At 52.4% G+C, this 19,206-nt stretch overlaps 7 protein-coding genes across 7 annotated transcripts; 3 read left to right on the forward strand and 4 right to left on the reverse strand.

Moving 5' to 3' along the window:
- Positions 1–1,288: 1,288 nt before the first annotated feature.
- MYCFIDRAFT_23661 (uncharacterized protein) lies at positions 1,289–1,636 on the forward strand (the record flags this gene model as incomplete). Its single annotated transcript, XM_007921484.1, has 1 exon — positions 1,289–1,636. A coding segment is annotated over one exon (348 nt), but the record flags the coding sequence as incomplete, so codon positions are not given.
- A 685-nt stretch (positions 1,637–2,321) lies between these two features.
- Positions 2,322–4,264, forward strand: MYCFIDRAFT_193195 (uncharacterized protein; the record flags this gene model as incomplete). Its single annotated transcript, XM_007923751.1, has 3 exons — positions 2,322–3,374; positions 3,886–3,950; positions 4,234–4,264. 3 exons carry the CDS (start codon positions 2,322–2,324, stop codon positions 4,262–4,264), a joined length of 1,149 nt encoding a protein of 382 aa, XP_007921942.1.
- A 1,065-nt stretch (positions 4,265–5,329) lies between these two features.
- On the reverse strand, positions 5,330–7,297 carry MYCFIDRAFT_115880 (uncharacterized protein; the record flags this gene model as incomplete). Its single annotated transcript, XM_007923752.1, has 3 exons — positions 5,330–5,893; positions 5,972–6,420; positions 6,466–7,297. Coding segments are annotated over 3 exons (1,845 nt in total), but the record flags the coding sequence as incomplete, so codon positions are not given.
- A 2,689-nt stretch (positions 7,298–9,986) lies between these two features.
- MYCFIDRAFT_76580 (uncharacterized protein) lies at positions 9,987–10,644 on the reverse strand (the record flags this gene model as incomplete). The annotated part of the gene is made up of 2 exons (XM_007922281.1): positions 9,987–10,084; positions 10,344–10,644. The coding sequence occupies 2 exons, from the start codon at positions 10,642–10,644 to the stop codon at positions 9,987–9,989; spliced, it is 399 nt and encodes a 132-aa protein (XP_007920472.1).
- A 981-nt stretch (positions 10,645–11,625) lies between these two features.
- Positions 11,626–12,446, reverse strand: MYCFIDRAFT_149818 (uncharacterized protein; the record flags this gene model as incomplete). The annotated part of the gene is made up of 1 exon (XM_007923753.1): positions 11,626–12,446. The coding sequence occupies exon 1, from the start codon at positions 12,397–12,399 to the stop codon at positions 11,626–11,628; it is 774 nt and encodes a 257-aa protein (XP_007921944.1). The 5' UTR covers positions 12,400–12,446.
- Positions 12,447–12,602: 156 nt separating this feature from the next.
- On the forward strand, positions 12,603–13,930 carry MYCFIDRAFT_210026 (uncharacterized protein; the record flags this gene model as incomplete). Its single annotated transcript, XM_007923754.1, has 1 exon — positions 12,603–13,930. A coding segment is annotated over one exon (904 nt), but the record flags the coding sequence as incomplete, so codon positions are not given.
- Positions 13,931–14,152: 222 nt separating this feature from the next.
- Positions 14,153–18,664, reverse strand: MYCFIDRAFT_55669 (uncharacterized protein; the record flags this gene model as incomplete). Its single annotated transcript, XM_007921982.1, has 1 exon — positions 14,153–18,664. One exon carries the CDS (start codon positions 18,662–18,664, stop codon positions 14,234–14,236), a length of 4,431 nt encoding a protein of 1,476 aa, XP_007920173.1. The 3' UTR covers positions 14,153–14,233.
- Positions 18,665–19,206: the final 542 nt, after the last annotated feature.

The raw sequence follows: 19,206 nt of genomic DNA on the forward strand, positions 1-19,206 counted from the left end.
AGGCTCTACGCATATTTCAATGCGACATCAATTTAAATCGGCCGAGAGCATACTGCACTGCCCTCATGGCGCTTAATGGCGCACCACGGCAGGATTATCGGTATTACGATGCGACTTGGAAGACAGTCGAATCAAATCGGAACAAAGGAAGTGAACAAACGAAGCAAAAGAAGTGAATATCTGGTTGGTGGTTGACACGTGCTTCAATGAGCATGAGTCAGCAGGGCTTCGAGCACAACTAGGTTTTAGGTTGTTGCTTCTTCATTTCGACTCGCAACGTGTCAAAGACTCCTTGCAGTCAACGTCAACAGCAGCAGCTTCTCTCAGCAGATACTAACAGCACAGTATGACCGACGAATCCGAATTACAGGCCAAGATTGCCGCCGTGGCCAGCCAGATCAACCGACACAAACAGAAGCACCAAGCGACACCGCATACTTCCTTTCCACGTCCATCACACCGTCCGCGTGGCACGACCCACTGGTCGCGATATGGTCGCGGCGGCCGATCTGGTTTCGCTGGTGTTCACAAGAACCGTTCTTTGGTTCTTGGAGGGACGCGGGATACCACGTCGACGCCGGAAGATGAAGCAGCAACTGCTGGAGCAATCACTCCACAAAATGGCCTTATAAGTACTCGAGGCGGACACAACAATCAGCTCATGACCCAGCAGACGTTTGACAGGGAGCGCAAGCAGAAGCTAGAGCGGTTCGAGAAGTATCGCGCCGCGAAAGAGCAAGAGCGAGCTGCTCAAAACGTGCCGACGCCACCACCGGTGGTGAAGCAGCCACGCGTTCTCGATATTGATGGTATCACATTCGAGATGCAGGAAGATGGCAGCAAACTCAATCGTATATTCGGTAAGGATGCACCGCAGAGCGGAAGACATTCAGGACTAAGCAGAACAGATCCGGCCACGGCCGAGAAGAAGACGCCCAAAAAATACCAGGTAGCGGGAGTCGATTTTTTCCGAACCAAGAGAGGCAACCTCGTGCGCGCAGCCATCCACGGGAAGAGGTATTTCGACCGGATAACTGTGCAGACAGAGCATCGAAACTCACTCTCCCGTCAAACTAGGACCGATAATACGAAGCCGAAAGCGCAGTGCGAGAACTTCACGAAACACGGTACCTATTACACCCAGCATTCCTCCATCGGCTGCGCACATGCGAAAATCGACTGGACTCGCACTCGCATCAGGCACGCCGGTAAGAAATCCCCTCGAATACTGACACGATTTATAGGTAAATGCCCATATGGACCGTCGTGCAGATTTGCGCACGACCCCGAAAAGGTCGCCATTTGCAAGGACTTCTTGTACAAGAGTTGTCCGGCAGGCGTCAACTGCGACCTCTCTCACGAGCCAAGCTACGAACGAGTGCCAGCATGCACTCACTTCCTGCGAGGCAACTGCACAAAGACTGCATGCCTCTACCCCCATGTTAATGTCTCTTTCGATGCACCAGTCTGCCGTCCCTTTGCAACTCTTGGCTTTTGCTCCAAGGGCGTATCGTGCGGCGATCGACACGTTTTCGAATGCCCTGACTACGCCAACGCTGGCCATTGCGCGAACATCAAAAAGGGTAAATGCCCATTGCCACATATTGATCGTGCCGGCACTCTTCGCAAAGCTGCTCAGCGGCAAGCAAAGACTAGCTCACCTGAAGAATCTGACATTTCCAGCGATGAAGAAGAGACTGTGGAGGCCAGCAGAGATGCCATGGACAGTGAATCGGAAAGCTCCGTGGACATCATGATGGGCTTAGATGACGGCAGTCACGAGCTCTCTCAGCAACGCGATTATGTCGCATTTGCGTGAATTTACGCCTCGAGCGCAGGCGTGCATTACCGTCTAATGGGGCTGAGATCCATATCAGCATGAAGTAGCAAGACATCCATCAGTACGCACATTAGGTGCCATTATTCGAGAAGAAAAGATCAAGACAGAAGAAATGCAAAGACTTATTGTCATTTGAGGCCTTGAATTTCCTGTTCTCTCGCTTTCACAAATATGCATCAACGTGTTGTAAGATAATAGTAATATGCGTTCTGAAAAGCAGTCAATGCCATGTGTTCTATAATGAGCGCGTACAGCCGCGCGCACCTCTGCGGCTGCGGTGATCGGCTGAGCACAGCCAGCTTCGTGACGGCGAGGGCAACCGCCTCTTATTCACGAATGGCTGCAATGATCGGCGCATCTATAGAATGCAAAATATGTCTGGTAGGCCGAATTGATTCTCTTTGTTCTTTTCCCTCCTCTCAATCGCATAACACGACATTGCTGCTCCGATCCCACGCCTCGACATCTACGACTCGCAACGATGCCTGGGTTGAGGGACTTGTTGAAGAAGAAAGAGAAGATCGCCGAGGAATCACAGCAGGAGCAAAGACCGAGCACTGAAGTGCCTGAGTTCAAGTTCCTCAGAACTACGACCAATGCTCAGGAGATCATAGAGCCTCCTTCGCATCCCGAAGATCAGCAACAGCCTGAGAAGACTACACCGGTGAAAGAGAAACGACGCACGTTGGGCTTTCGCAACTCCTCGAATGGCTCATATACCAAAGATCCAACGGCTCTACCTGCTGCAGCAGATGAATCAAGCCAGCAGCTTCCAGTGAGAACCAAAGGAGAGCGCAGGTTGTCAGCTCGTCTACATCTGCATCGCAATAGATCGCGTTCAGCCTCAGGCGAGTCGAGCACAAACCTGCCAGAAGATCTTCCCGAAGCGCCCGAAGCAGTTGCTGCGCGATCGAGAGCCAACACTGATCCCGACGAAGAGAAGGAGGTCAACGAACAGCGTGAAGCAAAATGGGAGAAGCGAGCTACGATACTGGCCATGAACAGTCCACTGAAAGACGACCACATACAGAGTGAGAAAACCCAAGGGCGGACTAGGAGCCGGAGTCCAAGCATTTCGGACAAGACAGGCGATGTCAATATTCAAGAGGCAATACGGCTCCATGAAGCAGGGGATCTTGCGAGGTCAACAGCAATGTTCGGAGCTCTTGCCAACCCAAAAGGCGCAAACAATGCCCTTGCTCAAGTGCTCTACGGGCTCGCCCTGCGCCATGGTTGGGGAATACCAGTCGAGCCTGAAAAAGCTATTCACTACCTGCAACTTGCAGCCTCAAATTCCGCCAACATAGAAGAACAGGCCCTCGCCTCGGGCATGAAGAAAGGCGGTGCAGCCAAAGGCGAGCTCGTACTGGCAATTTTCGAGCTAGCGAACTGTTTCAGGCACGGCTGGGGTATAAAGAAGGACGCGGTAGCCGCCAGACAATACTACGAAACGGCGGCCAATCTGGGCGACACGGATGCAATGGATGAGGCCGCGTGGTGTTACCAAGAGGGATTTGGGGGCGAGAAAAACAAGGTACGTACTCGTTTCCTTTTTGGCTGCTCTGGTGGTCTGGTGCATACGTCAAATCCGGCCAAACATGTCTCGCAATCTATTCCACGTGAGCGCCCGACAGACTCTCTTCTGCTGCATGTAGCGCCACGCCCATGCGAGAAGTGCGAAAAGAAGAAGCAGAGCCGTACCGCTTCTTCCGCGCGGCGGGCTGGCTGCGCCATCAGAGTGGGCGTAAGAGCAGAGCGCAGCAGGCAGTAGAGAGAAAGAAGCAGGAGAGTGGGCAAGCTGCACGACTTGCAGGGCCGTTTGAGAGAACGATGCGCCTCGAATGTTGGGCATCAGCAAGCACACACATGCACTCATGCATGCACGTCAGACGCATGTCCGCCGTCCGGATACCGTACCGTCCCACATGCAGAAACCAGATGCAGCATCTGATAATAAGTCCGGAGAAGGAGAAAAACGGAGACGGAAACGGCTACGGCAACGGAAAAAGAGGAGAACCCAAAACGCTAACGAGATTTTCCTCTAGTTCAAAGCGGCACAGTACCTACGTCTCGCGGAAGAAAAAGGAAGCAAAAGTGTCGGAAACAGTTGGTGAGTACTCCTCCGTACAACAAGTACAACCTAAATATCCAATGGTCAACTGCTGCACACACACTCCATGCAAGATTGGGCCACCCGGCGATATGTTCGGCCAGCTTTCTCACGCATGGCGTACCTGCTTTCGCTCTGCTGCAAGCAACAAGCTATAGCTGGCGGAGCGAACTGCCGGTCATTCGCTGCAGAGTGATAAGTCCAACCCTCGGCAATCGAGGCATCATCAGTATTTGCGAACTTTGCGAAGATCACACTGCTGACCTGTTGTGTTGTCCCTCAGGATTTGGAAAGAGAAGTATAATCCCAAATAAGGGCATCCCGGCGCCTGCAATCACAATCAGCCACACGAAGAAACAATCGCGCCTGGTTGCTTCCTTCCATCTATTATTTGTGGATGATGATGATGCTTTCACACGCCTGCGCGCAGGAAAGTGGGCATCACTGCACTGCGCTGCACTGCACCGCACCATTCATGCAGAATGACCGCGCGTTAACGCGAAGTAAAAAGATGAGAAAGTTTACAAGAAATTTGACCAAAAAGTTGGAAAAGGCGGAAAGCTTGGTAAAAAGATTTCTTTTTTTCCGAGGCATCACAATGCCGTGATTACACCATCTACCCACCTCCAGACGGACAGTTTGTAGCCTCGTACATACAGGACATACCAGAATCTGAGACACATGGGGAATCTCGTATATGTCTCAAACACATGGGATCATGATGCCATACTTGCAAATTTGCCTGCTTGCCTGCTTGCCTTGCTTCCCCTCCCCAGTGCTCAAGGCTGTCCACCAGACGCCGAGCTCCCGTCGTGTGTCGCATCGCAATGCATGACCCCGTCGGAATCCGTACAAATCGTGCAGTGCAGCATGACTGATGAAGAAAAATAGAAGAAGAAAAAAAAGAGTTTGTGATTTGAGCCAGTCAGTCTTTCCGAAGTCGCAGATTGAAGATTTCGAGGGGGTATCGCCAGAATGCAAGTCGTTCGTTCGTTCGTTCGTTCATTTCCTTCCTTTCGTTCGGTCATATCTCAAACAGCCATCACTGCATAAACCTTCGTAAACATTTTCATCCATCCCATCCCAATCCATCATCTCATGAGTACCTAGTCAAAAAAAGATATATGTTCAAACATGGTGAACCCGAAAATTCGGCCTGGCGGCTTGGCCAGAGTCGTCTTCTGTCGTGTACAGAGGAGAAGAAGTGATCCCTTGTTCGTGATCGTCTTGAGGTCATGATCGTGAGAGAATTCGTCTAGTAGTGTCATTCATTGCATGCATGCATTCATTCATTTCGTACCACACAATCATTGTTCAAGTTTGGTACTTGGTCGTCGTCTCTGTTGTTCTTGTTGTTGTCGTGTCTCAAGTTCGTTGTGATCCCGGACAATTTCCTTGAATTGCCGAACGACGTCAGCGGGAATTTGGTCCCATAACAGACTTCGTGTATACACTTCTGCTTTCGAGTTCCGTGTTTGGCTGTTTTCAAGGTTTGCTAAAGCTTCCGCCAGATTGCGTCTTTGAGGTGGCGCGGGCTCGTTCCCGGATTGCTGGTTGTAAGCTGGGTAATCCATGTTCGTCATCGATGCATACTGCGCAGGCGTCAAGGAAAAGGCTTGGTCGATCTCCTGCTGCTTCGTGGGAGACGTAATTGTCCGATGCATGCGATCCATTCGACCAGGTTTGATATGATTGCTGTACGGAAGTCCGGAGGGCATAGGCTCTTGGCCCATTCTTGCGGCCGGATGATTGAAATCGTGGCCGGTAGACGATCCGGCCTCGGCGAGCAAATTATTCAGCACAGCAGGAGCAGCGGCACGAACGTCTTCCGGCATCTTTGGAAGATCTGGCGGCTGCGAACTCGCAGGCTTCGATGCTACGAACGCTCCGCAAAGTAGAAGCATGAACAGCAGACCTGATGCGATGGGCTGCTCGTTTGTATGCTCATTGTTCCGCTTGATGGATGCTTGGGTCACAGTAGATGATGAGGATTTCTTGTTGAGTTCTGGCGTTGGTTTGACTGGCTCCGGCTTGGGCTCAAAAGAGAAGTCATCTTGTGGATCGTTCTGCAAATCGTTGACGAAGATGAAATTGTCCCAGTCGTGAGGTCCCATGTTCAGTGCTTCCATCTCGGCATTGAAGTCAGTGAAGCCAGTACTGCTGGGTGCGGCCGACATGGCCGGCGCAGGTCCAGCCTCGAGCTGATCCGTGAGAATTTGTACCTTTCTCCGAAGCTGAGAGGCCTCTTCATTGTGTCTCATGACCAGATCTCTCTTCTCATCATCCATGGTGTTGATGATACGTTGAGCTTCCTGTAGCCGTTGGTGCGCGAGCTGCCGATCACGCTCTCGTGCTTCGCGCTCGCGGGTGAGCTCGTTGATTTGTGCTTCAAGCACAGCAATTTGGTTGGTGTAGTTCTTTTCCTTGGATTCGAGATCTTCGGTATGCTTCTTCTTTCGTTGTCGGGAGGCTAGTCTATATCATGTGGTCAGTGCATGCAAGGGTCATGATGCACGAGTCAGTACGTACGCAGCTTCACGATTCCGAAGCAGGCGCTTCTGTTGCTTGAGTTCCTTCAGAAGCTCTTCATCCGTCGTCTTCTCGATCAGGTCATCAATGGTCTGAATGTTGCGCTCCTGTGGAATGTCGATGCGCCCATTCTTCTTTCGGATGCCGTCTCTCCTCTGGAAGTCAATGATGGTGCGCGGAGGACTGCCAGGTCTCATTCGCTTATGCGGAGGTCGACCCTCCATTTCCTGCTGAGCCATGCCCATCCAGTCTTGATGCGAGTGAGGTGACATTGGCGTCTGCACTTGGGGCGCTGGAATGAAGTTCTCTGGATGTGGGCCGGGAAAGTGGTGTGGGTGTGGCTGCGGATGACTGAAGCTGCCGTGTGCGCTGTCGGCGCGCTGATGAACATAGTGAGGATTCGCGTCAAAATGTGCCGGTGGAGGCATAAATTCCGGCCCCGTCGTAGGCGTGCAGTCGCCAGAGCCATGTTCGAAAGGCCACGACGGGGGAGCGTGCTGGGCAAACGCCTGCGGGTGCTGACTGCTTTGGGGACGCATGTAGACGGTACCTTCGTCGTGATGGAATGGATTTGACGCGCCTGCTGAAGCGGGCTCAACCGCTAAGCCAGCGTTATATGGGTGATCCCATGCCTGTGAGTCTGCAGGTGACAACACGCCGTTGCTTGCGGCGAAAGAGTCCTTCCGGAAGGCAGAAGTATTGGGACTCTGCATGATGTCAGCGTCCAGAATGGAGGGATCCAGCACCGCTGAGTCGTCCTCGTCGAGAAACGCTGGCTGTTTGTTGTCAAGCGCAGAGTCTGATTGTGGCAGATGGTAGCCAAATCTGGATGCCATTTGAATGCAAGAAGCGGTGAGGACGGGCGCTTCCGGCGACGGCGCACGTCACGCGTGGAGGCTGGCGGTGCACGCTATGCCAACGTGACTGACTCTGCTCCGGCCAAGAAGGACGAGTAGAGAGGCGCCGGGGATCGACGAGATGGCTTGGTGGGAGAGAGAAAGTAGGCAGGTGTCGAGCGACAATCAATGCTCGAAAGGCATTAAGGAGTGGCGAGGCAGCAGGGACAAGCTTGCTTAAGATATGCCCGAGCTGTGAGGAAAGCCTAAGGTGTCCAATTGTGCTGGGGGGGGGGGGGGGGGGAGAACGTCACGGAACGGAGCGAAGAAGCAGCAGGGCACGCGAAGCAGAAAGGTGCGGGCGGATGTCAGTGGGTGCCCAGCGCGCAGTGCAGCCTAACAATCGGTCGGGTATAGATGCAGTAGAGCGCAGAGTGACAGGTCCTGGTAAGCCAGCGGCGGCTGGGTGCATTAGCATTTCCGTGCTGCGTGCAGTGCATTATTATTCACTCGGCAGGCTCGGTTTGCTCGCCGTACGGCACTCCTCCGGCACGCATGGCATCGCAACACGCATCGCATCGCAACACACTGGACGCGACGCCGTATAGCTCGGAGGGCCTTGGGCGGAGGTGCCGAAGCGACGCGAAGCGATCACTCCCCATCTCATGGCATGATCATGAGGCTGCTCGAGGAGTCGAGAGGCAGCAGCGTGTGGCCCCACGGTACGAGAGATCTGGTGCACACGAGGCTGGGTTTCAGATTCGCGCGTGACCTCGGCTGGTGGATGGTGCTGGGTTTCGCAGTGGCAGCAGCAGCAGCACTGAAAAAGGCCTGTCCACACGCAGCTCCGATCACGGGATAGCCATGTGGTGAGTCTGGTGAGGTCGGCGGGCAGAGCACAACAACGGAAACCTAGCGTGGGCGATGCGCGGTCCTTGCCGGCCGCTGAACCTTCACACTCCGTCATGATGGGGCCGGGAGAGGCTGTAGCAAGGCATGGAGGCGGCATGATGAAGGAAAGGCATGCTCCTGTCATCCTGTGCGTGTGCCCAAGACCCGAGAACAATGCTGTCATTGCACTTAAAACACCCCTTCTCTCTCTCGATTCGCCATCTGTCCCGTAAGAGCACATATTTGACTCTCGTCCTGTGGACTGGTCGCCGACTCGCTTTTGATGCTGGCCGATAGTCTCAGCGCCGCGGCTCTGCTGGGATGACGTCTTGTCAATTTGACCACTCAACCCCAAAGAGCGGTATGCTCTGCGTTGCGATGCGACGCGTGGAACGGCGTCTGAGATGGGCGCGAGTCAGTTCACCGTACATTTCCATATGAGCGGTAAGTCACCGCCGAAATTCCTTCATTGAAAGCGATACGATGGCGCCGCGCGCGCAAGCAGTTGATTCGCCTGCGATGATGCGAGACATTCGTGAGACAGCTTTTCGTGCCGTGCTTGTGCTTGTGCAAACAGAGCAGCAGCCGGGCAGCGAGCCATGCCATGCCGCATTATTTCGGGACCCAGCAGCCTTGCCGCCAATGGTGCTACATGACCACTGCTGCCTCTCATCCACTGCCATGCTGCCTCTGATGGTGAAAGGAACCCTCTCCCCCTGAGATGCAGCCGCAAGACCATGTCGAAGATGTGATGGCGGCCTCATCACAAGCCAGACGTGTTTCTTGTCCCGGCCAGGATCAAAGTTAGTCAGACCCCACAACCAGACTACCAGAGCGATGTGACGCAGGAGCGCTTGCGTTCATGCCGCAGACATGCGCCAAGGACAGGACGTGAGGAAAGCACAGGGCACTGAGGGCAGTGGCTTGGGTGTGCAAACACGCGCAGGCCAGGCCAGCTTCTCGTCCAGAAGTACAGCATCGCCCGACAATTGGCGGGGTGCTCTCTTTGCTGCACGAGCTTTCTCACGCCTGCACACTGCACAGAGCTTGTCAACCTATGCCAGACCGCCGAGCGCCTCGTTGTTTGGGCGACTCTATCGCTGACTGACGCGAAGTACTCATTCCCTCCTTCAGGAAAGGGCAATATTTGCTCCATGGAAAGCAAGGGTCACGCACCTGCCGCAAACGACGGCCTTCTCAATGCAAACATGGCGCTTGCAGAATCCGCTCTTGACAGCCAATCGCGTACACATCAATAATGGATCACGCCCCGACCAACCCTCAGTCGCTTCCGCCCCGGGCACAATGCTGTCGTCTTCCAACAACCAGGTCGACACGGAATAGAATCCTGCCATCTCATTGTCCTACTACCCAGCCGGCCAGGCCAATCGTGCAATGCCTCGTTCAGGGAGCGTTGCCAATTCGCTGTGACTGGTGTGCTCGAGGAAGGATAGATGCTGCCCAAACCACGACGTGAGCTCGTCCCCAGCATATTTGTCTATCGGCAGATATGGTTCGAAACATGCACTGCAAGTACCATTCCATTGTTGGACTGAGTAGATTCGGCCACCGCGACTTGATGCTTCGTGAGCAATTGACATCAAGGGCATTTGCTGAGCAAGGTCAGCAAAACATCCTCCGAAGCCCACGGCTTCTCAAAATCCGAAGATTTTCTGGCATGGCCTGAAATCTAATTCTTTTCTTTTACTGGTGGGCGCAAAACATTTCCCAGTCGACGTTCAGAATTCTTCTGCGAAGCGGGACTCTGTCAAAGCAGCTTTCACAAGGAGCCTCTTGCGCGAGGCACGATGACAAGAATATCGGACTGGCTTCTGTCATTCTTGTGATACCAATCTGATGTTGAAGCATTCGCCATGTCTACATAAGATCAGGAAAGAGAGCGCGACGAACATTCTTCTACTTCACTCAACCCCATCCAAATCAGTCTCGCAAATGAACACCCTAACACCACTCTCCTGACCCAGCGGTCCAGCGACAGGACAGTTGTAATCATGTCCTGAATCGCGTCTACAAGTTCCACGACTAGCACTTCCATCGGCAGGAGTGATAGTATAATCCGGACCTGTCATCGATCAGCAACTGTTGCGCCTCCCACCGTCGAGAAAATCAAACTCACTGTAGACTGTAAAATGTCCCTCATTGATGTTCCATTCGAGTTCAGCTATATCCCAATCCGCAACGGCTTGGTTACCATTACATCCTTTGCATCTCACTCCTCCACTGCTTGCATCGTCTGTGGCAGCATGGAACACTGCGTTACCTGGAGCATTGCAATCTGGCTGAGAGGAGTAGAATTTGTAGCCTTCGGCCGCTCCGCCGCCTCCTGTGGGTGTGTTTAGGACGGTGTAGATTTGCATGTCGGCGAGGGCGGTTCCTGCTGCCATCATGAGGGAGAGGATGGCGAGGGTGGATTGCATGGTGAGGAAGATGATGCTTTCAGTGTTGTGAAAATCTTTTTCGACTGCGCGATGCTGTTGGATCTTTGACACAATGCGACTGCTCTATATACTCATCGTCGCCGGTCTACATTGCCGATGCCTAGAGAAATTCAGTAACACCAACAGAAGATTGTTTCTTGGTCCTCGTATGGAAGAACAATTCCATTGTTGGCATGACTGTTTGTTTTTCAGATTGTCTGTCCAGCTTCCTTTATTGAGATCGTTTGGTGGAACCTGAGATGGGCCAAGATTTGTATTCAGGTGTCTTGTCTCCACAGCCAAGATCGTATTCGATATTGCTGGCAGAATCCTTCAACCTGATATGGGCCAAGATCTGTATTCAGGTGTTTTGTCTCCACGTACCAAGATCGTATTCGATACAGCAGGATCCTTCAACTTCCAGCTCTGACCTTTTGCCAGGTGGACGGGGTGGATGCGCTTTGCAGACAAGTATCATTCATGGGTATCGTAGTTCTATAGGCTCTTTCTTTCAGCAGTTTTGGCTTCCTCCATGCCCTTTCCTCCCCAGCTGCCACAAAGTAGCTGAGCACGTCCACATCTTCTGGCACTTGTATCTCGAACTTTGTCGAGATTATGGTGATATATTGCGCCAGGGCGAGGCGACACATCAGACCAGCGAGGACTGGAGTAAGCACCATTCTTCGACCGCGTTGCGCTTCTGTTCACAGGCCTATGGCGATTGCCGTAGTCGCATAGTTTTCTCTGCTTGAATCCGAGATCAAGTCGTGACAAATAGGCTCTCGCGGGACAGGTTGTGAGCAAAGCAGTTGATGACCTGCAAGTAGAGCATCACCGTCGTGTTGTTGAGCATAGAACCCAAAGCTGTGGCGCACCGGTTCCAGCACATTTCTTGTTTCAGGCACCGATCTGAATGCTTTCAAACAAGTAGAACGCTGCTCTGTGTTAGTCAAGGATCACATCAGATTAGGATATAGGAACTCACGCATTCACACAGCCGTCGTTCTCGCAATTATTCGTGATCTGAGCCCATCGTCCCCAAACGACTTTACCACCGGCTGTGACGAGACCGAGCTCGCTGACATTTACTTCAATGATCGTTCCCTTGGTCAAAACTCCGAGTTGGGTGTACATTGGATTTTGTGGGTTCTTCTTGACGCTAATAATGGGCAGCTGCACAGTGACACCCAGCTCGGGATGTGTTACATTCGCCTTCTTGTATCGGAGACCCATAGGGCGAATAAAACGTTCGTACTTCACAGGTCGTCGTGTGAAGTCTGGGCCAACGAAAGTGGGCTTCGTGATCATTCGCTTCCAGCTCTTCTTCGCAGTCTTTTTGCCAGTCTTGACCACTTTGAACATCTCCTCCTCGCTAATACCACGAACTTTGGGAAGAGGCACACTGAATTTGGCGGCCTTCTCAGCTCGCTTGTTCTTGATGGCAGAGCTCAGTGCCTTCGCATTTGTGGTGTTGGATCGGTCAAGCAAGTAGTTCGGCACAGGATTGCTGGCATTCTCGGCGGGCTCTGCGGATTTCACATTCTTCTCCTCCTGCTGCTTGATGGCCTTCTTCATCTGAATCTTCTCCTTGTGTCTCTTCTGCTGGTACAGCTTGGCACGGAGACCTCGCAGATTCTGAGCCTTTTCGGAGGCATGGTGGGCTTCTCTGGCGTTGCGCTTCCGCACACGCTCGTCGTGATCAAGCCGCTTACCATGCTGCTTGGTGAAGCGTTCCATATACTCGTTCTGAGGCATGGCGGCGGTGTTGTCGTCGCTGCGACAGTGGGATCCGAGGGTGGTGTTCCAGTCTGCGCAGAGTCTCGACTTGTCGAGGGCGGAGGCAAAAAGATGCCAGGCCCGCCAAGATTTTGCGGCGACTCCCGAGTTTGTCCGCAGGCGCCCGACCAGATCTTGTCAGTCAAGCCAGCTACGCATTGCGCATTGGGTGTGCAACCGATCATGTTATCACGAACGATCTGGAGGACTCTCCTAGAGTTTCGCTCACAATTACCGCCGACCTTCCTCCTCCCATGGACCGCGAACCTGAGCACAGTCTCGCATTCGACAGACGCTCCCAGCGAACCGCCTCCGACCACGCAAGGCTCTAGTTCGTACGTGCCCGTACCTACACAAAGACTGCCATCGAGACCGGAACATGGCAAGAAACTCGGTTCATCAAATGGCCAGGAAGCATCGAATGCATCTCTTGACAAGCAACGACAGTCTCTCGGACAAAGTCTAGAACGAGGCGAGGCATCTCCAAAATTGCCCTCACCTTCCAGTGGACAACCGCCTTTGATACTCTCACGCTCCGTTCGCGATCTTCTACCAATACTGCAAGCGCAGAGTCCGCACTATATTACAGCTCATATCCATGGGTTCCCATACCTCCTTACCGAGGGCGATACGCTTCGCTTACCATTCCTCATGAAAGGCGTCGAACCAGGCGATGTCATTCGCCTCAACCGTGCCATTAATCTTGGAAGCAGAGATCTCACACTGAAAGCACCCGCACCGGGTGACAAGATAAAAAGTCCTGCCACTTCCTCAAAACACGTTATAGATCCCACCACAGGATCACTGACGACCCATTCAAATGTCATGCCCAAGGGAGCAATGGCACCGCACTTCATTCCTCACATTGCAAAAGGCAAGCACTCCTACATCGACGACAGGTTGTTCGTATGCAGAGCTGTGGTGATGGGTGTGGAAAGTGAGCCAATGAGAATCAAGGAGAAGACGAAGCAAAGACAGAGGCACGTGAGAAAGGTGAAGAGCAAGCACAGATACACCATCTTGAAGATCAAAGAGCTCAGAGTGAGGAGCGTGGACGAGATTGGAGGGAACCGCATCGAGGAGTGAGCTAAGCTTGGACATTTGCTCCAACTCATGCAGATACAAGCTGCTCTCACTGTGGCTCCGCCGTCATCATCTGCTGATCCTCTATCGTCCGAGCATTGAGCAGGACTTTGCTGGAGGATTCTCGGGATGTTTCATGCTGTGAACAAGAATCACGAGCATGGACCCTTTTCGGAGTCCGAACTCCGCAACGCAACCGCTGGCAACGAAAGGAAGCAGGAGGAACGGCTGTTGCGAATGTCCGCCACATTGGCGCGTCTACTCATCAAACCATCGATCAACCGGCAAAAGTGCCAGGTTCCCCGGAGGACACCTCGAAGAGTGTTCGAACATCGAGCACTTGCCTGCGAACAGATTAGTCAATGGCACCAATCGCTGTAGCAACAATCTAGAGAATTCAGACTCGAAATTGAACACATTCCAGATCAGTTGCAGAGGACGTCTCTGGAGCTCGCATTGTGATTCCTCAATTAATGCAACTTCGCCCCTTCATGGCTCGCGACGGCAGCATGCCGGTGCCGACCCTGCAAGAATTCCGCCAAAATGTAAGAAGGGAAGCAGCGAGTCACAGAAAGCTCTCGCACGTATGACCGCATTATACACACCCCTATACGTTTCTTGGCCAGGGAAGAAATACAGAGACAAATATCGCTTGGAAAATGCACAGTAAAGGGACATATATCTATCCTAACATACAATCTGATTGTGCTTGTATTTTCGCGACCGCAACTCATACGTCCTCATCACTGTCTTCGCCCAGTAATTCCCCTTCGTCTTCGTCCACACCAACAGAATAATCTGCGCGACCTCGGGAGAAGCTGCTTCGGCTTGTGTATGGTGTTCCAACGCGAGCATAGCTTCCACTGCTCCTGCCCATTCTTGTAGATACCGCTCTCCAAACACTGCCGACCAACATAGGCAGTGCGGCAACAACGGCCACTAAAGCAGAGATTGCCATGACGGGATACTTGATCCAAGGTTGTTCTCCATCAAATGCACCTCCGCCATATCCTCCAACGCTGTCTCCAAGTCGGATCCGACCAAACTTGCCATCCCAGTTTTTGTAGACCCAGTATCCCACACCGGCCGCCGCAGCGATAGGAATTGCGATTGCGAAGAAGAGGCCAGCACCTGAAATGGCATGCTTCTTCTCGAAGTCGCCTTCCTTGCCCGGACAAGGCTTGACGTTGGAGGTGTAGTCGAGTTCTTTACCACCTTGGCAAGTTGTGAGCGGGATGCGACGGTATCCTGTGATGTCAAAGTATTCGATGGCGTCCTTGTCTTTCTCGCAGACGGCTTTCGGATCTGGGGGATCCAAACCTTCGACCAGACGGCAAGCGCCCGTGGAGTCGCGCTGGTAGTTGTAGTCGCATTCAAAGTCTTCCCGAGTGCACGAGCAGTTCTTTGCGATGTTGTGGAGATGCTTGATCTCACGGCCGTTGTAGCAGTCGCTGTCTAGGTTCTTGCGGTGGTATTCAGCGACGTGGCCGAAGAGACAGTTGTCTTCGGACATGGGGTGAGATGGTGACCAGAGATGGTAGTCTTGGTCTTTGCTTGAGGGGTTGTCCTCATCGATCTTGCACTGCCTGCTTCGCTCCTTGAGGCCAGAGAAGTCGAGATTGACGGTTGCAACCTTGTTACCAATTCGGCCCCAAAGCAAGAAGTTTCTGCTCGTATCACTGGGCACAGTGGAGATGTCAGTCACTGTCATTTCCTTGCCAAATCGGTATTCTTTCCAGGTTTGGCCTTCGTCGAGCGAGTATCGGACGCGGTCAGTGACCTCGTTCTCTTTGACAATGACGATGATCGATCCTTGGTCGCCGTACTCCCACATCCAATTACCTTTGGCAATGACCTCCCAGCTCAGACCACCGTCTCGAGTGATGAACGTATCGGCGTCCTTCTTATACTCCAGGTACTCGCCGACGTTCCCAGTACCAATCATCAGACCGACAGCGCTTGGAGAGCTATAGGTATCACGAGGATCCTTGCGCTCAGTGTAGCCATGCAAGTGGAGGCTGCACTCCTCAACGTTGCTTCCTGAGCAGCCAAACTTGACGTCCATATCCTTTGGAGGTTCTCTTGGACGCCCGATCAATGCCCAGTCGCCACCATCGTTGTGAGTCATGTACGTCCTGAGCTTCTTTGCCTTGCCTTTATCGGCGTCGTGTGCATTAGCCACACGATTGATGATGGCAACGCCTTCCAGGCCTTGCATTTTCTCAAAGTCCACGTAGCCAGCGCGGTTGCGGTTGACTTCAGACGCAGACATCACATAAGATGTACCATTGCTGTTCGACTTCACGATTGCGCCATACTCCTGGTCTTCCTTGGGGTTGACAGTGACGTGCAAGAAGACAGCGTGAGTGCTGGAATCCAAGACAGTGTATGCCTGTTGGTGCTCCACATTGAAGTTCGGCGGGAAATGAGCGTCGGCGAAGGTGACACCATCTATGCTTGCATCCACTCGTAGTGTCTTTTGCTGGTCATCGCGGATCGCAACGACGATGAACTCTGCCATAGTAGCGAAGCTGATGACATCACGCTTCAACTCCTTCTTGTGGTCGAACCAGTCGGTGCTGCTCATTAGTAGCAGAGAAGAGTCTCTATTCTCATTCTCGTATTGTTCGCAGTACACCAACTGATCCGAGTTCTGTCGTCCTTCACGATAGACAAACTGGCATTTCCGGACAGCTCGTAACAAGGTTTCCCAATCTTCGCCGCCTGATTTGGAGACTTGCGCAATAGTCTTACAATTTTGCTTGTGGGTATCGCAATCTTTGCCACCGGTCCAGATCAGCCAGTCTTTTTGCGTGGGGTGGAATGTCAGCACTTGAATATCGTTGTGGTTCGGTGCCTCGGGAGCCTGGAACTTGCCCCAGCTTTGCGCACGATTCGTCGAATAATGCACGTCTTTTCCTGCTGTGATGAGGTAGACGTAGGAGGTCATGTACTGATGAGGATAGACCGCCAGAATCTCCTCGTCCTTCATGATACGCTCCCATTTCTTCCCATGATCATGTGTCACGTACACCTCGCGCCGGTCAGTTCGCATGATGATCGATTCGTCGTGTCCCGAATCACTCTCTTCCCGCTCGAGATAGTAGTATTCAATGACTTTGTCGGCGTCAAAGGTGGTGATCTCGGTTGCGATTTCACCAGAGGTTGGAGGAGTTTTGGTATCGGTGCAGTCCCTTTCGACTTCTTCTGCCAAATTCTCACCACCTGAGCAGGTGTTTCCAGGAATCAGCCTGTATCCGGAAGTACCCATGAACTTCTTCTTGTCGCCACTACAGGCTCCTTCTGGAGCAACGATTGGGCCGCTCTGCACGCACTTGCCATCCTCTCGCTTGAAGTTGTAATCACACTCAAAGTCCTCTCTGCTGCATTTGCAATTTTCTCGGTCTTCTTCTGGATCCTCAAAGTCTTTGTTCTCTACCAAACACTTGGCATCGGCTTTCCTGCGCGTGAAAAACTGTTTGTGGCCCATGATGCACGTGGCTTTTCCATCACTGTCAACGCGAGCAGGCCATTTCTCAAGGTCGTCCTTTTTGCATGTGCTTTCATGCAAACCATTGAAGTCAAGCGCATACGTGAAGTGCTCAGTCTTGGAGTCCACCCTCTTGGTAGCGAGCATCAAGAACTTTAGAGAGGTAGAGTCCGGCGTTGTGGTCAGGGTGTAAGGTTTTATCTTGTCCTTCAGCTCCATTTCCTCCCACTTCTTGCCATGATCCAGCGACCACTTGAGTTTCTTGGTCTCGCCATCCTCAACAGCAACTATGACAGAACCTTGAGCACCGAACTCGTAAAGATGAGGCTTATCTAAAGCCTTCTGCCAGGTAACACCGGCATCGTCGGATATATAGGTGTCGCCTTCATCGTACGGATTGAGGTAGTTGCCAGTGTTTCCAACGCCCATAACGATGCCAGGTGCCGGGCTGCTGAAAACGCGTCCCATGTTGCGCTGGTTCGTGATGGAGTGAAGGTGAAGCTTCTTGCCGTCCGCCTTCAGATCCTGCCAAGTCCTGCCATCGTCGAATGAGATTTGTGAGACCACTTTCTTCTCTACGCTCCACTTTGCCTCAACCTCCTCCCAGTTGTCAACTGTATTGACGAGAACGATTCCTTGTATGTTGGAAATCTTCTCGAAGTCTACGTACCCCCTGACGTTTCGGTTGGTATGCTCGATGTTTTTCGTGAAGAAAGTACCGTTGCTGTTGGACGTGAGAAGAACACCCATCGGATTCTGCGCCTTGGTTGTCATAACGTCGACCTGCATGCTGTAGTTTGTACTCTCCAGCAAAGTGTACGCGTCCTCTTCAAGCCTGTGTTCGCCGAATTCGGCTCGATGCCATGTCACTGTATCGTCTGAAACGTACATTGCCATCTCCGTTGTCCTTTCACTCTTCGCGGCAAACACCAGGTACTTCTTGACCGAAGCCAGATTAGTGATGCCTTCCACTGTTTTGCCATCACTCATCTTTGGTTCTCGCCCGTCCGTCTTGAAAAAATCCTCGGTAATGATTACTCGGTTGTTGGACGAGAACAACGAGAATTTCCCTGGTGCCACGCAAATTATGGAGTTCTTGTCCTTCTCTTCGTCTCCAGTGGTGAACAAGGGCGTCGACTTCGACCATAAGCATGTTATGACATCCTTATCCAGTAGCTTCGGCTTGGTTTTGAATCCATCAGTCGTGTAGTAAATGAAATCTTCACATAATAGTCCCAGACAATTTCCACCCTGGAATATCATGCGATCTGGATCGGTAGCATGGAAGACAATGCCCGGGCGCATCCGCGATGGACTTTCATCGGTCTCGAATTGTTTCCATGTTTCGCCACGATCTCTCGTTATCCAATGCTTCTTTTTACTGCCCAATACCACTGCAAGCTTGTGGTCGTAGGGATGCTTCAGCACTTCCATTATTTCTCCCTTCTCCACGCCGTCCAGCGGCTTCCAGGTCTTGCCGCCATCGGGAGATCGATAGGTGACCTTGGTATCTGGATTGGTCGTGAGAATGACATCGCTGTCTTCAAAGTACAGAACATTCGCCGGCTGGGTATCAAATTTGGTTTCTTCAAGGTCGGGTGTGTCTTTGGCTACTGCCGTGCCACTCAGAGCCAGCAGGCTGAGCAGCACGCCCGGGAGCAGCAGTCGCATGCTGGGCTATGCTATCGTAATGAAGTTGATATTGACATCGAAACGGAAGTGCAGACAGCTGCGCAATCGGTCGAACTCGTATAGCGAATCGTTTGTCAGATGGCAGGCGGCTATCAACGTTATGCGAAGTATACGTGGCTGTGGCTCTCAAGTAGGCAAGCACCCAGCTCGAGGATCATGGCTGCACGTGACACTTTGTTGCCTGAGGTCGCATCCCCGCGGAAGGAGTGACCTTGTACAACACCAACTGATGGGGATGGCGAATGCTCAGCATACGGTGCTTACGACGGAAAACAAGTGTCAAAAGTAACTAGCCGTACCTTGCGCAACACCATCACTCCGCTCCTCCGCTCCGCTTAGCATTCACTGATAGAGATGGCGAATGCTTAGTACACGGTGCTTACGACGGAAAACAAGTGTCAAAAGTGACTAGCCGTACCTTGCGCAACACTACTACTCCGCTCCTCCGCTCCGCTTAGTATTTACTGATAGAGATGGCGAATGCTCAGCACACGGTGCTCACGACGCAAAACAAGTGTCAA

Source organism: Pseudocercospora fijiensis (assembly GCF_000340215.1).
Source record: "Pseudocercospora fijiensis CIRAD86 unplaced genomic scaffold MYCFIscaffold_1, whole genome shotgun sequence".
In the NCBI taxonomy this organism is placed as follows: Eukaryota; Fungi; Ascomycota; class Dothideomycetes; order Mycosphaerellales; family Mycosphaerellaceae; genus Pseudocercospora; species Pseudocercospora fijiensis.